This window comes from Melanerpes formicivorus, unplaced genomic scaffold (genome assembly GCF_026170545.1).
Source record: "Melanerpes formicivorus ecotype bairdi unplaced genomic scaffold, bMelFor1.0.p_v2 SCAF_36, whole genome shotgun sequence".
Classification (NCBI taxonomy): domain Eukaryota; kingdom Metazoa; phylum Chordata; class Aves; order Piciformes; family Picidae; genus Melanerpes; species Melanerpes formicivorus.
The window spans coordinates 3,208,144-3,231,347 of NW_027142388.1; the positions used below are offsets into that span (position 1 = coordinate 3,208,144).

Consider the following 23,204-nt stretch of genomic DNA (forward strand, 5'->3'; position numbering starts at 1 on the left):
ACAGAGGAGGCTGGGAAGGCAATTGGCTTCCTGAGCGCGGAGTCCTGCCTGCGGGGACTGGAGTGGCTCGGGGCAGGCGTTTAAAGATGGCGGCAGCGGCGCGGAGTGGGGGATGGTTTTCGTGAAACGGCCGAGCTTGCCCTCCTCCTTCTCGACCTCCACTCGCGGAGGAGCGGCAGGACACTGGGCATGGCTCAGGTGGGTGTCGGCCTCGTGGGGCGACGGGCAGGGCGTGCACGAGTGGGCCTGCGCGGCCCAATCGCCGCGGCGCAGGCTGTAACCCCTCCGTCCCCACAGGCCGCGGGGCCCGCCGCGCTTGTCGCCGCCTCTGTGGTGCGGCCTCCTACCCCCGGCCTGGCGCCGTGAGTAGGGAGCTGTGAGGAGCCTTTCCTTGAGAGGCTGAGGCGAATGTCGTTCGAGCTGCCTTCCCTGGTGGGTGTCGCCGTGCGGCTTTTCCCTCTCTCTCCCTTCCAACCCGCCCCCGTCTGCAGCGGCCTTCCCTTGGAGCTGCCGTTTGGTTTTGTTCAGGGATTGTTTTAGAGGGTTGTTTTTTTCTTTTCTGCGCCCCCCTGCCTCCACCCTACTCGCTTCTATGCTGTAATTGTATTCAGGGTAGTAGAAGGCAAGGAAACGCCATGTCTTTATATCGTCCACACCTGTCTGATAGTGGGGTGATGGAGTGTGTCAACTCTGGCATTAAGTTTCTACACAGCATCGTGCCTCACAGTACGCGTGTGGGGTGAAGGGATGGCGGGAGGGAGGGTTTCCGCTGGACACATGCATTTGTAGAGGGGCAAAGAAAGCGCGAAGCTGGGAAGGCAGCCATTCCCCGAGCGTCTGCAGACTCTCACTCACTTTCTTAAGTTCTGGTACGTTGGGACGATGGAGATAAAGCCCGTATGTCATGCCGTAGCTCTCGCGATTCTTCATGTGCTTATTGATAGTGAATTGCAATAGTCTTCCTTTAAATTTTCTCTTTAAGTTTCGTGCAAGGTTTATTCCTCTAACATATTGTTCACCTTCCCCCCCCCCCCCCCCCCCCCTTTTTTTTTTTCCTCTCCTTAATCTACAAAATGGAATTCTTTTTTGTACCTCATTTCTTTAGGATTCAGGTTATCTATAAAGTCTCTTTACCTGCTGAGAGGATGGGCTCCCTCACATCCAGGCATCACTGCCTCATAAACGGGAATGGAGGCTTTGCTGCATGAGCCTAGTCAATTTCTTTATTCCCTTTACTTGCGAGTTGCAAGATGTTAGAATTAGGTCTTTAAATCTTCTCTTGTAAGTGTATTCTTTCTCCTTTCTGTTTGGGTGATTTAACGTAAGGGTTCCTGTTTCCAATCTCTGGATGAGGAGTTAGGTCACTACTTCTTTTGGGCAGTTTTAGTTTTTTAGAGAATAAGAAGGGGAGTTGGTTCCTTATGCCTGTTGTTTTTCTTTAGAGGTGAGGAGCCATTTGTGATGTGAAAGTAAGACTATTTTCCTCCTTCATAGGCTCTGATTTGCAGATAAAAACCCAAACCAACCCCAAAGCAAAAAAAAAAAAAACCCTAAAACAACCAAACCCAAACAACACAACAAAACCCCAGATAAAACCAAAACAACGAAAGTTTTCCTGTTTTACACAATTAATTGAAACTGTCATAACCCTGCTAGAAAACTGGCCAAGCTATAAAAGCAGCAATTCCTTTGCCATTTCAGATGGTGCCTTTGCAAAATTATGTACTGTGTTCTGAAATGGAATGAAGCCTTATGCACTAGAGAAGTTCTGTAGCCTTGTCTGTATTTGTCACTGATAATGTCGTGGTTGGGCCCTGACTGCATTTTCTTAAACTACCTTGATGACTTACAGAAATTGGTTGTTTCCTTCAGAAGCTTTCCATTCCAAAGCTGGTAATGGGGAGAGAAAAGGGTTCCTGTATGTATTAGTTAACTAACATAATGTTTTTCTTGTGAGACCTCCTGTTTTGGTTTAAAGAAAATGGACTGGCTTGTTGGGTTTGGGGGCTTTTTAGCAGTTGGCAATAAATAGTATTATCTTAACTTTAGGATCTTTCAGCATAACCAGTGACTCAGACTCTATTCTGTAGAGTTGCTATTTGGAGCTGGAGCATGAGGACTTTGGGTAGCAAATGAGGAAAGTTTACTCTGAGCCACTGTTCTCTTGGGGGTCTGCTGAATGTCAAGTAAGCAGTTCCTGACAAGCAATCCAATTTCTTTCTACAAGTGATTTTTAGGAGAGAGCATCTGTGGTATGCTGTTCCTTGTTTCTGATTGCAGCCACAGGTATTCATAAAGAAAATATGTTCTTTACTGGACCCGCTTGTAAGACTGATGATGCACAAAGCACTGAAGGAGCTCCTCTGAGTTGGGCAGTACTGGTTACACAGTTAGATTCTGATTTGTTTTTTCCTGTCTTGAAAAGGCAGACCTTGAGCTGTGTGTTCCTATTTTCTGCAGGGCATCCAGAATTCCTGCAGTCTTTTGTGCTGTCTCTTGCAGCTGTCGATGGGGTTGTATGTCTTTTTAAGGAGTCCTTCTAGAAACTGTTGATGGAATTTGGTGGAGCTTTGGAGAATAAAATTTATTCTTTCAGGGTAAATTAATTAAGGATGACAATAAGCAGGCTATGTTGTATTCTAATAACCTACTATGCTAAGTCTGTTTTTTTATATGTGGTGGTTCAATGCCTTAGATCTAAGGTCTGTCTGTAAGCTTATCTAACTCTTCCTCATAGGCTTCATCCCTTGTCTTTGCTTTCAAATATATAAGTTAAAATCCTTCCTGGGTTTGTTCGTTTTTTCCAACCCCTGATATAAAGGGCACATTGTAACATCAGTTGGCAAGGAAGTAGTTGGGAGGTGGACCTTGTTACTCCGTTGCTCCCTAGCTTTTTGTAGTTTATAGGAAGGTATTGTAGCCCGGTGTGTAACTTCAGGGGGTCAGGCTGTTACCTTACCCTGGGGAAGTGGCAGGTTTATGGCTGGAAATGCAAACACTAGTTTAAACTCATCTTGGTCTGGTACTTTCTCTGGCCGCAGTACATGTACTGAGCAATAGACAATCCATGATAGTGATTTGGTATGCTGCTCATTGTCTCAAGGCCAGCAAGGTGGGAAAGACAACAAAATTTTCCTTGTTAATCGTGCATGGATAGAACAAGAAGATATCTTTTCTGCAAAGAGCAGAGGTGTAGTGCCAAGGAACTACCAAACTAAGGCAGGTGAAGGTTGTTTTGACATTGGTGGTGTTAAAACACTCTTTAATGTAGGAGCAGGATGTGTATTGGGAGTATTGGAACTGCATCCACAATCGCATCTTACAATTTGTCAGTCCTTCTAGTTGGACCAGGTAGCTCCTTGGTATTCCTGAATTCAGTCAATTTCCCTATTTAATTTCTGTGTAAATTACTTCTTTTTGGTCTTTGAAAGAGTATTCTAAAGACTTGAAGGTAGAAAAATTGGATGACTTAGGCACTTAATTTTCAGAAGTTACTGAACTTGTACTGTGACTTTTGATTCTTTTCTTCAGAGTTAACAATGAAGACACTAATGATTTATTGTGGAGAGTTTAATTTATCATTCACTCTTTTCTTTTAAATCTGAAGATGAGGAACAAATGTATACAGAACACTTCTAGAAATTTATTAGGTATTTTAGAAACTTTTGAAAGAAGGAGGAAGGAGGAATTGATCAGAACTTTAAATGTGGACAGATAGATTGAAATGTATAGAACTACTTGTCTTACTGGTTGATGAGATGGTTTTCATCCTGAAAAGTCATGTGTTTGTATCAGAGAAGATGGAATTATTTTAGAGGTTTTATCAAAATGGATTTTCCTTGGTAATTCTATAGTGCATGATGAGCTCAGGATATTTAATGTGTCACAATTTTGAGTATATTCAAAACAAGCAAACAAAAGAAAAAAACCCAACCAAAACACAGACCCAAGCAAAATAAAAGCCAACCAAAAATATGAATTAGTGCTTCAACAAAACTTTCTTTATTGACAGATCACTAAAATAGGAGTTTGCTTTGTTGTTTGTATATTTTGCTTTTCTTTCAGCTTCCAGGTAGGTAGCTTCTGTCTGCTGTTGAATTTTAACTGACCTCATTATAACTCCCTATTCCCAGCTTCCTGCCTTGCCCCAGTTGGTGTTTGGATATTGCTGTTGGTTTGTTCTGTCTGGACTGGTGTAGACATACATTAGAGAACTATGTTTGGCTTCTTTGAAGTCCCTCATGACAACCCAGACTTTCTGCTCTGTTGCCTTCAAATGTTATGCAGCAACACTGAGGACTCAAAGCTTGTCTTCCTAGAATACTTTCTACTTTATGGAAATGCTTTGAACAGAGCAGATTCAGCCAATTGTCTTGGGCAGAGTTATACTGCTTTGTTTTTAGCTGGTAGGAAGATTTAAACCCAGTTTGGGATGACATAGAGGGACTTGGAGAAACCAAAACAGCAGGTAAGAAATTCTGCTTTCTTTCCCTGAGTGCTTATAGTCCTCCACAGATAACAAAAATATAATTGAAGAAGCCATCATTGATCCGGTAGAAAGAGCCCACTATGTGAAAAACAAAGAAAGCCCCATAAGACCATAGTTGTTGAAACCTTACTGATTTTGCAGATTGTCTTAAACTGTAAGATAATTGTCCTTTCTGCTGTGTGGGTAAGTATGGCTTGAACACCAGGTTATTTTAAATCATGGGATAATCCCCCCCAAATGCACATTTATGAGTCTGGTTCCTGCACATGCCATACTTCATTCCCAGCCTGCTCACCAAGAAGAGATAGTCCACAAATTATACAGGTGAATATGTGACAGCAAGTTCTCATGCTGGTGTACAGATCAAGCAGTAAAAACAAGTCACCCCATTCAAAATAGTACGAAGATACCCTTCATTTTTCACTGTAAAAATGTCGCTCTTCTACTTGACATTTATGCTGGAAGGAGTGACATTTTTTCCTTTTTGCCTGGGAAACTATTTCCATTTATTTTCTGTGACAAATATCTTTTTTCTTTTTTTTTTTTTTTTCTTCTTGTAGGTTGAAAGAAGAAAGGGAGATCTGCTTGTCCAGTGAAGATGCAGTCTTAGTCTTCAGCTATTTAAGCTGAATGCATTGTGATTTCCAATAATTGAGACAGTGATTCTGAAAGCTGTCTACATTAATGAAAAGAACAATGTAGTCAGCTTAACTGAATCATCAGTGTTGCATATTGAATAGAGCATGATAAACCAATCTTGATGGACTTATGCATGTTAGGAATATAGCTATAAGCATTTATTAAAGATTGTCTTTCTTAAAACAGTAGTTTTAAAAATGGAGAGCTATGAAAATGTACCACCCCTCCCTAAAGAACCTGCAAGAGAAATGAATGTGGAGAATCATACTTGTCCCCCACCTCTGCCGCCTAACGAACAGCCTCCACCACCTCCCCTGCAAACGTCCAGTGACGCAGAGGTAATGGACGTTGGCTCTGGTGGTGATGGACAGTCAGATACCCCTGCTGGGGACACGCACAGTATCTGCAGAACACAGCTTCTCACAAAGGGATCTGCCTGCTACAAAAGCCGTCTTATAATAGACCCTAACAATAGTGACCAAAGCCCAAGAACTGCTCGTCATGCACCTTCAGTTCGAAAGTTCACCCCAGATCTTAAGTTACTTAAAGATGTAAAGATTAGCGTTAGCTTTACAGAAAGCTGCAAAAGCAAAGATAGGAAAGTTCTGTACACTGGAGTTGAGCAGGATTATAAGGCAGATACAGATTTTGGTATGAATAATGTCAATGGGGATTTGCATGTTTGTCCTTTTGGTGGTAGTAATGGTAAAGCTGCAGGGATAGGGGGTGAAAATGATGATAAGAAGGATGATGAAAACGATATTGATCAGGAAAAACGAGTGGAATATGCAGTTCTGGATGAGCTAGAAGATTTTACCGACAATTTGATGGAAATAGATGAAGAAGGAGGAGGGTTCACATCTAAAGCAATCGTTCAAAGAGATAAAGTGGATGAAGAAGCTTTGAATTACTCATATGAGGTAAGTAAATCCACAGGTTTTTGATGGGCAAGGGGTTTCCAAGTGAGTGAAAAAAAAGCTGCAAAGGTATTCAGTGAAACAGTCTCTTCTAGAAATGTGCAATACTTGAGTCAGGCAGAATTTCCAGAGACTGACATTTGGCTGAAAACTTGTCAGTTAATTTGGTCAAATGTCTGAGTTGTGTGGCAGCTTCCATAATCTTGTCTAAACCCAATGTTTAAATAGCTTCTTAGACAGTTGTAACTCGTTTCATTGTGGAAAAATACCAGTTCTTGCTTACAAAAACTTACTTTCTTATTTTTCAGTCTTTTTACTGCAATCGTTGGAAATTTCTAGTTTCTCTCTGTATGGAAGTACCTAGCAAGATTGTGCACTTTTTCTTTGCAAGGGGAAAGGGAGGCTAGTAGACTCAGGAGGATAGTGTCTGATAAAGTCTCTTTCAGGATGACTTTGATAATGATGTGGATGCTCTGCTGGAAGAGGGTCTTCGAGCACCCAAAACAAGGAGAATAGAAAATGAGAAATATGCTGGTGAAAGTGATCACCAGTCTGATGGAGAAACGAGTGTGCAGCCAATGATGACCAAAATTAAAACTGTACTTAAAAGTAAGTTAATGTTCATTAAATATCTGCAATGTTTGTGTATGTATGTCTTATGTCTGTAGAACAAGTGTCTATCAGCAAGCAGAGCTTAGGATAGCAATTCCTGTGAAACAGTTGTGTGAAGGCTTCCTGCTATAGGAGATAACATTTTCGTGTTCCTGAACGGTGAAGCTGATTTTTGGGAGTGCTTTTGATCTTCACCTTTTGTATGTCATGAGAAATGCATTTTAGTGTGTGGATTTGTATGAAGTATTACCTCAGTGGTGAGGAGGTGAGTGTGGGGTTTTGTCTCCAGTACTGTGAAAGAGCTGAAGACTCTGGTCATTGTGGGCTTCTTCCTACTTTAGTTACAGCTTCTGTTGTTGAAATTGCTCTGTGTGAAGTCTTTATTCATGTAGTACTAGGGTGAAAAATAATCATTAGAAAAGTCAGTGACTTGTGCAGCAGTTTCATTGGCTAAATGTTACAACTAAAGAAGAGCTGAGAACGTGAACCAATCCAGGAGAACGTAACTGGAAACAGTCTGAATTAGAATTTGGATCCTGTTCTAGGGGATTATTTTTCAACTTATTCTGAAACAATAAACCAAGCAAAATTTCCTCTGGAAAATCTTCCACTAACACAGGAATGTCAGGAAGCTCCCAGTTGGGTTTGGTCTCTGTAGGAAAAAGTGAGACCATTTTTTGATTTCTGGAAGATTTTCTGGAATAGAAAGGAGTGAGACCATGTATTATTAACTTGTGTTGAGTGTAAGCATTTTACTGCAATATCATTTCTTTTTCTGTGTGATTCTTCATATTGGTTTATTGTGTATTGATCTTATTTTCTGGAAGTGGTAGTATTTTAAATATAAAGCCTTGTACACTTGATCCTGAGTTTTATTGTTCATTTACTGGCAAATATGACAGGGAAGCCGTGGCTTTACAACCTAACTCATTGCTGGCTGTTTGGGTCTGTGGGTCTGCTGGTGTCTCAGTGTAAATTTGTCCCTCAGTGTCAAGTGCAAACATTTTTAATGGAAAACTCATTTGATTCAGAAGGCAGTATGACTCTTCCATAAAATATAATGGTGCTTGTGATTATATCAATACATAAAGAAGACTAAGGAGAAGAGAAAATTCACTGGTGAACAAATCAGTCTATATAAAAATAAGTGTTACTGTTGCTGCTCAGTTGAAAACATAATGGAACCTGTAATTTAGCAGGTTTTATCGTGGATTAGTAGCATACACATTTTTATTAAAGCAAAACAATCTTCCTGCAAAACTTTTTTTGTGTCATTTTATCTTTTGAGACAGAAAAAGCAATAAAAACTTTATTCCTTTTCTATGCTAAGCAGTTGATCCAAGTTTAAAGTCATTCTTTGCTTTAAAGGTCGTGGCCGCCCTCCTACAGAACCTTTGCCAGATGGATGGATCATGACATTCCATAACTCAGGCATTCCTGTGTATCTGCATAGAGAATCTAGAGTTGTTACCTGGTCTAGACCTTATTTCTTGGGAACAGGAAGCATAAGGGTGAGAGCTGTCAGTTATTTCAATACTTACTGAGAATTAAAAATTGGATACATTTCTGTAAACAGTTGAATGTTTTTCTGCTTTATCAGGCTGCTTTCCAGTGTTACAGTTAAGATCCTTGACAAAGAAACCCCTCTGATTCTGCAAATATGATACCAGTTTTCTTAGAGTATTTTGTTTTCTCATTTTTGCAATGGTTGTGGGCAGCTAAAAGTGAGTGAGGTGGTCTTGTTTGGTGTTTCTCTTGTTCTAGGATATGGCCAAAAAATGTTGGGTTTGTTCCACCGGAAAAGTATATTTTGATCATTTATTTGTAGCTATAAACTAGCCCAAGCTGTGGCTTATGGTTCCTATTTACAGAGGTAAGCATGTGATGTTCAGGAACCCAAGGAATCTGCAGAAATTTGGCTTAATGTCATGGGCTTAAACCCCAAGAGAACTGAATGGATTTTTTTATGAAAGCATGTAGGGTTTGCATGTAACTGAACAGAAAATAGTTTGGATCTGAACCAGCAAACACTTTGAAGGTCAGTGTCAGTGTTACACAGTGCCAGGATACCACAGGAGTGGGTGTACTTGGCCCTTGACCTCATAGAAGCTTGAGCCTGGAGTGAGTAAAAGTAACTTCCATCTTGATGACAGCATTTGTTTTTATGCTTGGCTTTTGGTGACCTGAAGGTACTGACACCTTTTGTATTTTTTTATATTTGCAGAAACATGATCCTCCCCTTAGTAGCATTCCCTGCTTGCATTACAAAAAAATGAAGGAAAATGATGAAAGGGAACAAAATAATGACATCACCCCAAATGGGGAAGTATCACCTGTAAAGCACTTAGATAAATCTTCAGAACTGGACTGCCAGACAGAAGAACCAGATTCTACTGCTGCTGATTCTGGGCCTTTAGATGACAAAGACCCGTCAGGGGGGGATGCAGCACAAGGAGCCTTAGGACAAGTTAAGGCCAAAGTTGAAGTATGTAAAGATGAATCCGTAGGTATGTATGGAAGATGGAGTCTTTTCTTGGCTGGAGTTGGGGCAATGGCATTTGGGATATATGTCCTTTATTCCAGACTGGGCAACGGAATGTTATCTTGCCTGCAATCAAGTGGTCCCTTGGCTTTCTGCACAGTCTTTTGGGAGAAACAGATCCTGTGTTAAACATCAGTTTTGATTTTAACAGGAAGAGAGTCCTTGTGCAAAGGTTTCAGACAAAACATGAACATGTTGAAGTTTGTTCTGTAGACTTGATCTCAGTTTAAGAATCAGTGAGGTTAGTGTGTACGTATGAGTTGCTGTTGTCAAGCGTTTGCATGATTTCTTCAGACTGTTCTATGCAGCCTCCTTATGCTGCAGACTAAAACCAGATTGCTCATGGATCCACAAGTAGCATCTAATTTCACAGATTAATAGATTCTTGGAATGGGTTAGGTTAGAAGGGACCATGAAGATCATCCAATTTCAACCTCCCTGCCATGGGCAGGGAGACTTTCTCCAGACCAGGTTGCTCAAGGCCGCATCCAACCGACCCTGAACATCTCCAGGGAGGGAGAATCCACAGTCTTCCTGGGCAACCTGCTCTAGTATCTCACTTCCCTCACTGTAAAGAATTTCTTCCTAATATTCAGTCTAAATCTGTCCTACTCAAGCTTGAATCCATTGCCCCTTGTCCTGTCACTAAAAGACCTTTAAAATGTCTTTTCCTGACTTTCATGTAAACCCCCTTCAGATACTGGAAGGATTCTGTTTGTTCTCCTGGAGCCTTCTCTTCTCCAGGCTGAACAGCCCCAACTCTTGCAATTTGTCCAAAGCTGGTTAGGGCTTAGTAAAATCTTACAGAATTAACCAGGTTGGAAAAGACCTTTGAGATCATCAAGTCCAACCTGTCACCCAACACCATTTAATCAACTAAACCATGGCACCAAGTGCCTCATCCAGTCTCTTTTTAAACACTTCCAGCAATGGTGACCCCACCACCTCCCTGGGCAACCCATTCCAATGGCTAGTCTCTTTCTGGGAAGAATTCTTCCTAACATCCAGCCTAAACCTCACCTGGTGCAGCTTGAGACTGTGTCTTGTTCTGTCACAGGTTGCCTGGGAGAAGAGACCAACCCCTACTTGGCTACAACCTCTCTTCAGGTAGCTGTAGACAGCAATAAGGTCTCCCCTGTATCTCCTCCAGGCTAAGCAACCCCAGCACTCTCAGCCTGTCCTCATGGGGCATGTGCTCCCCTCACCAGCTTTGTTGCCCTTCTCGACATGTTCTAGCCACTTGGCATCTTTCCTAAGTGGAGGAGCCCAGAACTGGACACAGGACCCAATGTGTGGCCTAACCAGTGCTTAGTACAGGGGCACAATGACTTCCCTGCTCCTGCTGGCTGCACTGCTCCTGATAAGGCCAGGATGCCATTGGCCTTCTTGGCTGCCTGGGCACACTGCTGGCTCATGTTCAGCCTACTATCAACCACTACCCCCAGATCCCTTTCTGCCTGGCCGCTCTCCAGCCACTCTGACCCCAGCTTGTAGCACTGCGTGGGGTTGTTGTGGCCAATGTGTAGAACCTGGCACTTGGATGTGTTAAATCTCATGCCCTTGGACTCTGCCCATCTGTCCAGCCTGTCAAGGTCCTCTGTAGAGCTCTCCTACCCTCTAAGAAATCCACACCTGCCCCCAGCTTACTGTCATCTACAAATTTACTGATGATGGACTCAATCCCCTCATCCAGATCATCAGTGAAGATATTAAACTGGATGGAGCCCAACACTGATCCAGGCCTGGGGCACACCACTAGCAACTGACTGCCAGCTGAGTGTGGCACCATTCACCACCACTCTCTGGACTCAGCCCTCCATCCACTTCCTAACCCAGTGTAGAGTGCACCTGTCCAAGCCATGGGCTGACAGCTTGGCCAGGAGTTTGCTGTTGGGGATGGTATCAAAGGCCTTGCTGAAGTCCAGGTAGACTACATCCACAGCCTGCCCCACATCCACCAGGCGGGTCACCTAATCATAGAAGGAGATCAGGTTGGTCAGGCAGGACCTGCCCTTCCTAAGTCCATGCTGGCATGGCCTGATCCCTTGGCCATCCTGTAAGTGCTGTGTGATTGCACTCAAGATGACCTGTTCCATGATCTTGCCTGGTACTGAGGTCAGGCTGACAGGCCTGTAATTCCCTGGCTCCTTGTTCTGGCCCTTGTGGATGGGCACCACATTGGCCAGCTTCCAGTCCTTTGGGACCTCTCTAGTGAGCCAGCACTGAAAAATGATGGAGGGCAGCTTGGCCAGCTCATCTGCCAGTGCTCTCAGCACCCTAGGATTGATCCTATCCAGTCCCATGGACTTGTGGGGATCCAAGTGGCTGAGCAGGTCTCTAACTGCTTCTTCCTGGGGAGCTATACTGCTCCCTCACTCCATCTGCCAGCTCAGGAGACCAGCTGTCTGGAAGACAACCTGTCCTGCTGTTAAAAATTGAGGCAAAGAAGGTGTTAAGTACCTCTGCTTTTTCCTCATCTTTAGTTACAATATTCCCCTCCATGTCCACTAAGGAGTGGAGGCTGTCCTTGCCCTTCCTTTTGCCATTCATATATTTGTAACAGGATTTTGTGTTGTCCTTCACAGCAGTGGCCAGTCTAAGCTCTGAATGGGCTTCTGCCTCTCTAATTTTTTTCCTACATGACCTAGCAACATCCTTAAACATTTCATGGGTTATCTCCCCTTTCTTCCAAAGATGGTACACCCTCTTTTTTTTCCCCTTAATTTGCTCAGAAGCTCCTTGCCCATCCAGGCTGTCTGCCCCAGGGCTCATCTTCTGGCACATTGGCACAGCCAGTTCCTGCGCCTTCAAGAATTCTTTCTTGAAGTAGGTCCAGCCCTCCTGGACCCCTTTGTTTTTGAAGGCTATTTCCCAAGGTACCTTCTGAGTTTGTCCCTTAAGTAATCTGAAGTCCACCCTCCTGAAGTCCAGAGTGGAGGTTTTGTTGCTGCCCCTCTTAGCTTGACTGCAAATTGAAAACTCAGTTATTTCATGGTCACAGGACCCCAGCCTCCAACCACCACATCTCCCACCAGCCCTTCTCTGTTTGTAGAAAGAAGATCAAGGAAAGCCTTACCCCTGGTAGGCTCACACAGCGGCTGGGATAAGAAGCTATCCTCCATACATTAAGAACCTTCTAGACTGCCTCCTCTCTGCTGTGTTAAGTTCCCAGCAGATATCAGGCAGGTTAAAATCACCCCTAAGAACAAGGTCTGGTGATTTTGAGATAGCCTCTACCTACCTATAAAATAATTCATCAATCTCTTCCTCCTGGTTGGGTGGTCTATAACAGACTCCAACCAGGATGTCAGCCTTGTTGGCCTCCTTTCTAATTCTCACCCACAGGCACTCAACTTGATCATCCTTAATCTCTAGTTCCATGGTGTCTAGAGCCTCCCTGATGTACAGGGCTACCTCTCCACCCCTTCTCCCTCACCTGTCTCTCCTGAAGAGCCTGTAGCCGTCAATTGCAGTGCTCCAGTCCTGTGAGTCATCCCTCCATGTTTCTGTGATGGCAACTACATCATAACTTTCCTGCTGCAACAAGGCTTCCAGCTCCTCTTGTTACCCAAACTGTGTGCATTTTAGTGTACATGCACTTCAGCTGGGCTGCTGGTTTCACCCCTGACTCCAGCTTATCACCCTCAGACTCCTGTCTGGGCAGACTGGTTTCATCTCCTTCCCCCTTCAGATCTAGTTAAAGCCCTGTCAATGAGTCCTGCCAAGTGATGGAGTAAAATGCTCTTTTTTGGTCGGTTTGTTTTGTTTTCCACTTAGCACAAACCTTTTATGTTTGACCCAGTAAAAGGCAAACTTGTCTTTAGTTCAGTTAGTGTGAAATAGCATCTTTGCTCTGAGTGTGTTGCTTCTGCTGCTGGCGTAGGTGCAAAAAAAGACACTGATGTTTAAAATAGTGGAAATGCAGTTAATGCTTGCTCAGTGGTGGAGAGATTAACTTGCTTATGTTTCTTAGATCTGGAAGATTTTAGGCGCTACCTTGAGAAGCGTTTTGACTTTGAGCAAGTTACTGTCAAGAAATTCCGCACCTGGGCTGAGAGGCGGCAATTCAATCGTGAAATGAAGCGCAAGCAGGCAGAGTCCGAGCGGCCCATCCTGCCTGCCAACCAGAAACTCATTACATTGTCTGTGCAAGATGCACCTACAAAGAAAGGTTAGTTTTTCTACCTGTAGTTCAAGTACTCTGTCAAAGACTGATTACAGCTCAAAGCTTGACTGACTCAAAGTTCCGGTAGAAGTCCACTCTTCTCTTGTTCTGGGATTCTGCTCTTGCACCCATCATAATATTTCAAAATCTACTTGCTGTTTGAAAGGGTCATTCCTACATGAAAAGACTTTTGTTCAAGGTTGCAGTTGTGGTAACTGATTGCTGCTACCTTCACCTACTTGGTGCTGTGGTTGCACTGAAACTCCTCCTGCCCAGTCACTCAAAGTTGCTGCCTTCTCAGTTCTGTATCAGTTCTAATTACTCACAAATTAGAGACTGCTTACCAATGCCAGGAATGACCCAGACTAAACCCTACAAATTAAAATGCAAATTAAAGCAGTTTGATGGATACAGTTAAGAAATAACAGTGTGTGCTGTGGTGTCCTCAGTGGTCATCACATCTGATGGAAAAACTGGGGGGGGTTTAGCTCTTATCTGTGTTGGCTCTGTAGCTGTAACAGTTTGTGTAACTGCAGTCTCATATTTGAAATGGCCATAGACCTTTGATGTGCCTCTTGTTATGTTTTGTAATTAGTCATGTTTCTGAGATTTTTCTCCTAAGCAGACTTGAAGCTTTTGAGTTGTGTTGGCTATTCCCTATCACAGGGAGGAGCAGTTGAATTTTTAGTTAATACACTTTATCTTAAATTCTGGGTTTAGAGCCACATTGAAATTATCCAAATTAAGAGCTTAATTGCACTTTATCTAAATTATAACTTTTTTTCCTGTGGTGCTCCCTGAGGCAGGATTTGTGCCCTTGACTGACAATACTACTGCAGGAGGGGGGGAAAAAGAACCTTTCAGATATAAAGAGGACATTCAGGGAGGGGGTAGTGACCTGCTCTGTGGCTTGCTAAATAGGATTTCATACATGGGGTTAAAAACTCCCAATGAATCTGGTTTGTGTGTTTCGAGTCTACATGCCTGTTGTTAGAGGGGAAGCAAATTAAAGGATTTCTAATGGATGTTAGCTGCCAAAAATGCTGTGAAGAGGTGCAGAGGCCATGAAACTGCAAACATTGAACACAGAATATTAGACTTAGCTCACAAGTGGTGTGCTTCCAGTTGGTGATGGAAATTTCTCACATTTGCTCCTCAATAGCTTTTTCCCTAGAAAATGAATTTTGAGGTCGTAATTACACATATCTGATCTGACAGCACTGCATGTCATTTGAGCAGGCACTGATACTTTAGAGCTTGTAATTTATTTATGTATTTATTTGTGGTACAAATTGCCTTTTAAAGCCCAGAACTACTTAGCTGTCTTCGCCTCTTGTCGCCTTTTGCAGAATTTGTCATTAATCCCAATGGGAAATCTGAAGTTTGCATACTGCATGAATATATGCAACGAGTCCTAAAGGTTCGCCCTGTTTACAATTTCTTTGAATGTGGTAAGTCTGTGAAGTTTGTTAATCCATCAGATGTTGCTTTGAAGGGCTCATCTCATGCTTAGATATCTAAAAACCCCACAAACAATGGTCTTGTTTTCCTAGGAAATGTCTTGGAAGTCTATTGTGAGTCCAATTCTAGCTAGGAAGTGTTTTCTGTATCTCAAAAATGGCTTTTGAGGGTGGAGAGCAGTCTTGTATTTAAATCTGTGTTTAACAGGGTAGGTTTTTACTTGGAAAACTATGGCTAAATGACAATGGATTTGAGCAGCTTCCATCTAAAAGTATGTCTTGGTGAAACATGGGCAATTACAGCTTTGTTGACTGAGCACAATTAATATTTATTTGATTTTCTTGTCATTTATGTCCAGAAAATCTTACTGTAAGAGGCACATTGCTTTAGTGAATGGTCAGGATCCTGGTTTAAAAAAAAAGAAAAAGTTGAATACTAAACCAAAATAGTTTCTGATGAGAAGTGTGAAGGCCATCAATTAGGAAGCTGTTAAGAATTCAAAAGTCCTGTGCAGACACACATGGACCCTCTCTAAAGCTGCATTGACAGCTTGCTTTTACATTCCTCTTCCATTTCCAGAGAACCCAAGTGAACCTTTTGGAGCCTCAGTGATTATTGATGGAGTAACTTACGGGGCAGGAACTGCCAGCAGCAAAAAGCTTGCCAAGAATAAAGCTGGTAATGCTTTTTTTTTCCCTTTCTTAATACCAACTGCTGAATTGTGTATCTGTTTTAATTTCTGCTCTGAAGATGACATGTTTGCAGTAGTAACTAGGAATCGTTTGGTGAATATTCAGAGAAGGTACATTTGTGTCTTTTGATGGTGCTGCTGGAGAAACTTTTCTGACATCTGTGAGGCTGTTTTCTAATGTGAGTGGATGTTTCTAGGTGAGACTGAGGCTTGCTTAGAGTGCTTCATTGTCCTCCTTTACAATCACTGCCTAAAATAAATGTAACCAAGGTGTTTAAATGTGTTCTGCAGCTCGAGCTACACTGGAAATCCTTATTCCTGACTTTGTTAAACAGACCTCTGAGGAGAAGCCCAAAGACAGTGAGGAACTTGAGGTACTGAACTCTTGCTATCTGTCTGTCATCATTGCAGTCTATTTTAAAAACTTCACATGTTCAGTGTCAGAAATATTTATTACAATTTGTAATGCTCCTTTCTCAGTCAGATGGAAATGTGAAATTCTTCATTTACAGGAAGATCCTTTCCCCTGTCACCCCCTTCTTCTACTGGAATTGGTTAGAAAACTTAACTGTGCTGCAGAGAACTTGTTGAAATACCGGGTCACATACTGCAGATCTGAAATGTTCCATGATACTAGGCTGCCTGTGCTGTCCTGGCTTCCGGAGTGCTCTGGCCTGATGCCTTGGAAAGCTCAGAGCTAGATGCTGTCTGACTCTCTGATCCAATTAAGAACTAAAAGTGTCCAGGGTTCTGAAACGTTTTTTACTTAGTTATGAAAGCTACTTAGTGGCAGATCAGGCAGATCAAATTTCAGACTTGAAACAGTGAAAATTGAGACTATCAAAGGAAAAGTTTAAGTGGAGAGCAAGTGCTGTACTTACAGACATGGGAAATGTTCAGATGGCTGCTGCTTCAGTTTTACTTTCACTTTCAATTCTGCGTATAACACACCGTCAGGAAGGAGTATCAGAAATTGGTCATAAAAGCCTGAAAATTAAGTTTCCGTTTTAAAAAGTCTAATGTACAGAATGAGTTCTTTGTACTTGACTTTCACTTAACACCGTATCTTGTGCCCTTGCATCGTTTGAAATGGTCATTAAGAAAATGCAGACAATTCCCCCCCCCCCAACTGTTGTAAAATAAAATACCAAACATTTGATAGCTGTTGTGTTTTCTTCTTTTAAACAACAGCATTTTGCCCAGTAGAGTTTTGTAATTAGCTAAATAGCCTTGCTCACAGGGAGAGTGAATGGTAAAGACTGTATTTTTTTTTTTCTAACTTGTGTAGTGTAAAACTGGAATTAAAATAATTAAATTTCTGCCCACAAATCTATGATGTCGTGGCAGGTTTTATGATGTTGGTAAATATTTGCATTGTGGGTTTTAAAATACTATTTTAAGTATGAAGCATAGGGTGACAGAATTTATTTCGGGTTGCAGAGGAGAGGTGAGGGTTACAGGTAACATTAAGGTCCAACCACAATAACCCTTTCCAATTCCTTTGTAGTATTTTAACCATATCAGTATTGAGGACTCACGGGTATATGAACTCACCAGTAAAGCTGGACTCTTGTCTCCATATCAAATTCTCCATGAGTGCCTTAAAAGGTAAGGCTGCAGATAAGGAGCAAATTCTGTTGGGCACAGATGTTCAGGGCAGGATGTTTGTGTAGTTGCTAGTAGCTTCGGTGTTTGTCAGCTACCTGGGTGTTTGTGGGCTAGCTGAGCTTACTGAGGTCACTGTTGCTTTAAGAGACATGGTGTGGACTGGGCTGGTTAATGCTGTATCTTCCTTTAATTCATGTTTGCTGTCTATGCCTCTTGCCTTCTGGGTTTTGTTTGCACCGGCATGCCTTTCAAGTTACTGATCTACAGAAGTGTTTTGTATTCATTTGTGTGTCTCCAATCTATTATTGCTGTGTCTAACTTCCATTGCAATAACTGTCAGAGTTATTGCAACCACTTCAGTTGTTTGTAATCTTACTTAGTGTATGATACTGATTTTGTTTGTGCTTAAGAAACCATGGAATGGGTGATACATCCATCAAGTTTGAAGTGATTCCTGGTAAAAATCAGAAGAGCGAGTATGTCATGACTTGTGGCAAGCACACGGTGCGAGGCTGGTGTAAGTACACTACTTACTGTGACCTCTGGTAGTATCTTCTCCCTCTTAGCCCTTTGTTATCCACTCTGTTGGTGCTTTTTAAGCCCTAGTTTGTTACCTGCTTATTCTGCTCTTCTGTATCACTCTCTTGCATGATACAAGCAAATCTTGGTGTTCACTGAATTAGGCAGTGTGCCAGCACTGACACATTTTCATGATTATTTTTACAGGCAAAAATAAAAGAGTGGGGAAACAATTAGCTTCTCAGAAAATCCTCCAGCTGCTGCATCCACATGTGAAAAACTGGGGCTCTCTTTTGCGTATGTATGGTAGAGAGAGTAGCAAGATGGTTAAACAGGTGAACATGATTTTGTTTGGTTGTTACCTACTTTGTGATTTGTATTTTTGGGGTTTGTGTTTTTCTGGGGTTTTAAATTTAGTCCAGCAAAGCTTTAATGGTATCTATTGGCATAGTTGTGGTGCTCCCTATCACAGAAAAGGCTGTGTATATTTGAGCAGCTCTTAGCTCTTCTGAGTTGATTCTCATACCTCACTGTTGCCAGAACATGAGATGAGTGCTTCCACTGACCCTAATAACTGTGTTCATGTTAACCCTTCCAGGGCAAAATCCTGTAACCTATTTAATATTTAACTCATGGAAATAGGTGTTACTAGTTAAGGCAGTACAGTGACTACAGGTTAAACTGCTGATCTACATATCTTAATGTCTTATTTCCATCAAAAAATCTTACCTGTTGTTGTTCATTGCTCTGTTGAATAGGAAACCTCTGATAAAAGTGTGATAGAACTTCAGCAGTATGCCAAAAAGAACAAGCCAAATCTGCACATCCTCAACAAGTTACAGGAAGAAATGAAGAAGCTGGCACAGGAAAGAGTGAGTAGATGGTTTCTTGGGTTTACAAATGGGAGGAAGGCCATGGGTCCCACTTAAAAGCATCCAAATTTTTGCCTGTTTTACATGGTGCCTTGTGTAAAGAGAGCTGTTCAGAACTTGATTTTCAGAGTGGGGCTACGTTTCAGGATTTCCATTCTCTGCTTTCAAGTGCTGTGTAACTTCATTTTGCCTACCTCGTTCAAGTTATTTTTAGCATGAGAACAAAAGAGCTTTTCACAGCGATTGGCACAAGTTTGGCTAAACCAGCTACAAATGGCAATAACCATGTTTTATTACCATATTCTTACGACTGTGGCTTGTTTCCTACCCTTGTAGGAGGAAACACGAAAGAAACCCAAGATGACGATCGTGGAATCGGCTCAACCTGGCAGTGAGCCTCTCTGCACTGTTGATGTGTAAGCAGAAAGTCTACGAGTGGGGAGCAATAACACAAACGGAGGAGCTAGATCTTCAACAATACTTAAACATTGTTTGCTGCAGAATGCAAGATAACTTTTCAAATCCAAGCTGCTTCAGTTTATGCATTGTTCTTTTTGCATCATCAGGGCAATATTACTTTTTTTTTTTGTTTTAATACCTCTAAGATATGTACGTTTAAAGGATCGATCCTAAAGATCTCTACTTGGGCAAAATGCACAGAGGACAGGCATGTTCACACAGGATAAAACCAAGCACTTTGTTTTTTTTGTCTGGAAAGCTATCCATTTTAGTTTGAAATGGGTATGTTCTAAGGATGACATTCAAAATACCTATGTACAGGTTGAAGCTGATACTCTCTCTATCCACACATTCAAATGTATATATCCAAGAAATCTATGGACGCCCTCTTGTATGAACATGCCTGCAACTATTTTTGTGAACAGTTTTGTCGCATTTCAGCACATAATAATATGCACTGATAGGACACTTTGACAAACACATGAAAGTGATGAGCAATGTTTTCTTTTCATGTCATAGGATTAGGCCAGTAATGCCGTTTCTTTTTTGGTTTGTTTGTTTTGTCTCCTGCCAGGCTTAGTTAACTCAAAATCACAGTATGCGGATTTTTTTCTTACTTGAAAAGAACAAGTATACCTGGTAGTGTTAAGAGCAACAGGCTGGATATCTAAAATTAACTGAAAAGAGCCTAGGTCACTTTACAGGTGGGTTGAAAGAGGCAAATAGGACCCTATTTATTTGATGACAGTGGAAAAACTGTAATTGGAAAGGCTGTTTTCAAAGCTCGGAGCCAAAATGCAGCTGATGATGGTTGACAGACTGAAAATCTTTTGCCAATGATGTGTTTTTAAGGACCTTCCATTCCCTTTTCCCAGCAATAAAACAATTTTCTTCTTCTTTTTTTTTGAAGTCAGAATACATCTGATCAGTTAAGTCTTAATTTGCTCCATAAAAGAACAGAATAAACATAACAACCCTAAGAAATACGAAATAACTGCAGCAAATTAGGGTTTTTTAATGAAGCTGTTTTGTTGTGTTTGGCTTTTTTTTCCTTTCTTTACTTTTTTAATTACATTTTTAGGTTTTTATGAAGTGTAACTTCTGCAATGAGAATTAGAATGTAGATTTGGAATATTATGACATAGAGTAATGAGTAGAGTGAGACCATAACAGGTTATACTGAGAAATCTCAAATATGCAACTACTCTGAAATGCAATCCTAGCAAACAGGCAGCACTCACTATGTCATTGAGGCTTTATGAAATTTAAGCACAGAAGAAATAGTTTTTTGCTGTAGCAAAAGCACTGCATAGTGGTTTTGTTCCTCGTATGGAGTGCTTTGCTGGGCAACTGCAGTAAGTCTTCACTTAGAACCATTCTGGGGGTTCTTTGCTTTGCTCTTAAAGAGTCTGATCACCAAGCTTGGTGGTAGTGCTTCGATGATTGTCCTGGAGTTGTTCTGCTGTTGTTGACACAGCCAGTTCTTGTCATTGCTGCAGCTTCTGGTACTTCGGGGCTTTGAGGGGTTTTTGGTTTGGGGTTTTGGTGGTTATTATGTTTTGGTTTTACCATGTTCTACACAGAGTGCTGCAGTATAATGAATTTAGTGCCTACTGGATTTTACCAATATTGGCATCAGTATTGTAAGAGCTCTTTGTAAGCTCACCCATTCCTTTGGAAATAGGTACATTTCAGTTTTAGCTCAAACTAGTGCTCTCTACCACACATACAATATTTGAGGTGAAACAGGAGGAGTCTTGCCTGATTCCGTGTTTGAGTGGTATGTGGAGAGGTCTCTGCAAGCAGGAATTCACCCATTGATGGTTTTTCAATATTACTGTGTTTAGCTTTTCAGTTCCCTGAGTTGTAATTCTGCTATACCAGGATACGGGTAGTTGGAAAAGTAGACATAACCTACTGCTTAAAGAAGTGGCCTATCTGAGAAAACAGAAACACTGCCTCTGCTTTCTTTTTTTGGTATGGCTTTAATGAATCTCCATCTTTTGCAGGTTATGTAATATTGGTGCAGTAGTGACAAGCAGTGATCACTGTTTGTCTCTCTTTCTGTTGTTTCTTTTCTGTTCAGTTTTATTTTGTTTTGATAAAGACAGGGCTTATCTCTTCTATGCCTACGTGTATTACTCTCTTAGGTAGGTTTTTACTTCAGCTTACGTGTTTTCAGGAGAAGAATCTGTACTTGGATGGCACTATAAAAGAGACAAATCACCCTTGCAGATCTTTCTATTTTTCTGAAATCGGAATGTCAATGCATTTGCAGGTCACCTGCAGAAGATCCATAGATGCCTCGCTTACAAATTTGTTTTCTTTCTTTTTGAGAGGATTGCTGTATTACCTCAGTCTGCCACGATCAGAATCACAAGGTGACCATTGCCCTTAACTCAAACACCCAGAGATTTCATTGTGAACCAAAGCCTAGAACGTATATTATGCATTCTAAACAAAAACAAATAAAAAAGATGGTATTAGACCTTGCTGCAGCCTTTAACTGGAGAGATGTCCAGGAAATAGCGCAATAACTGCTGGAACAAACAACTTAACTACTGTTTATGTCATTGTGAAGTATTCTTGTGTTTTAATGTTTACTATTGTTTGGAGTGTAACAGTCTTGCATTTGCACATAAGCACGAGCTGCTGTGATAGAGGATAGTTCATTGCATTAACTTCAGCTTCTGCATGAACACTTAACGGTGTGATTCAGGATGTATCCTAAACTTGTCTTGTAACTCTTGTGTGTTCTCTAGGTAATCGGCTGTAAAGGTTTAGATCTTGATTGTATGAATGCATAAACCAACTGCTGCTTTTGTCACTGGTATTTGTTATTTATCCCTTCTATAGCCAGAGGAGGATGGGTATTTTTATAAGGATGGAGTGTATTTTTAAGAACTGTTCCATCCTGTGGGAATTAGACAGTTTTTGCTTTGCATATTATGTGCTTCTCACCAGAAGTGTGGTATATTGACTTTAAGGATTACATTAGTATGCATTCAAATCTTCATGGTACTGATGGAAAACTTAACTGTGACTTCCAATGAAAGAGTCAGATGCTACCTATTTAAACACCAGCCACATGGCTTTCTCTCACCTATTTATTCAACCAAACCCATAAAGTAGTTGGGTACTTGGAAGTTTGGAAAGACTATTATGCATAAATGTAACTGTTGTATGTAAACTTCCACTTTCCTGTGATGCTGTTAGGCTTTATCTGAATATATTTGTAACATCCAAGTATTTGCGAGCATCATTATTATCTCTAGACTGTACTTTAGTTCTGGAGTAAAAGTCAGGAAGTGACAGCCTCCTACCATTCCATGGGGAGAAATGTGAAGTGCAAGAAGCCATGCTGTTGTTAACCAAATAAAATGATCAGCTGCAGTATTCTGATGTGTATCTGAGAAAGTGGGAGAAAAACCCAACACAGCAAAATTCATTCTTATTGCCCAAGTAGGTAACAGTGGTTGCTGTTTGAGTTGTGCTGGGTGCAGTTGCTTGATGCCAGTGCTCAATTGGTACAACTATAAAGCCTCATTTTCACTGAGCCTCTGCTTGCTTTTTTTATTTCTGCACAATCATATAATCCTATGTGTTTGGTCTTTGAGTACTACATGTGTATTTTTCAGATAATTAGTTTTGAGCAATAAAGTTTGATATTATAAAATGCTCTGGTGTGATCAGTACCATGACAGCTTAAGCACATTTAGGAAAATAGAGCTCTTCTTCCTGGCTTGGGGTAGGGATACTCTTCACTCCCCTCAGAGTATGTATGGGATGCAGCTTTCTTCACCTCTATCTGGAATAGTCTGATGACCATACCAGGCTAGGGAGTTTCCTGGTGCTATCCCTGACTCAGGCTCCAGGAAGCCTACAGCCTTCCCTATGATGAGGGTCAATCTGGCATTTTGGGCCCTCTGTTCCCTGTAGAAGCAAGTCTCCAGCAGCTACAACTCTTCATCCTTGTGGCTGAGGCTGTCAACAGGGCTTAGCTCTTGATAAATTGCAGCCCTTTCTTGAGGTGTGTTGTTTCATACCACACTGGGATAGTGTTGCACTAAAAACCAGCCTTGGTGTCAAGAGGGCCATGCATGAATGTACTTGTAGAATACTTTGTCTAAAACTCAACTGTTTAAAGAATGAGATTTGTCTCACTCAACTGAATTTCCCCTTCAAGACAGGAGAAAAGCAGGATATGACATACTAATACAGAATGAAAAT

The 23,204-nt window shown here is 41.5% G+C and overlaps 1 protein-coding gene across 1 annotated transcript; it reads left to right on the forward strand.

Annotated features, from left to right (window-relative positions):
* The first annotated feature begins 65 nt into the window (after nucleotides 1-65).
* On the forward strand, nucleotides 66-22,659 carry DGCR8 (DGCR8 microprocessor complex subunit). Its single transcript, XM_068157324.1, has 14 exons — nucleotides 66-198; nucleotides 5,050-6,048; nucleotides 6,492-6,654; nucleotides 8,026-8,168; nucleotides 8,882-9,164; nucleotides 13,173-13,370; nucleotides 14,714-14,815; nucleotides 15,405-15,503; nucleotides 15,808-15,890; nucleotides 17,024-17,124; nucleotides 17,535-17,641; nucleotides 17,851-17,978; nucleotides 18,402-18,515; nucleotides 18,852-22,659. Exons 2-14 carry the CDS (start codon nucleotides 5,326-5,328, stop codon nucleotides 18,933-18,935), a joined length of 2,328 nt encoding a protein of 775 aa, XP_068013425.1. The 5' UTR covers nucleotides 66-198; nucleotides 5,050-5,325; the 3' UTR covers nucleotides 18,936-22,659.
* The last annotated feature ends 545 nt before the right edge of the window (nucleotides 22,660-23,204 follow it).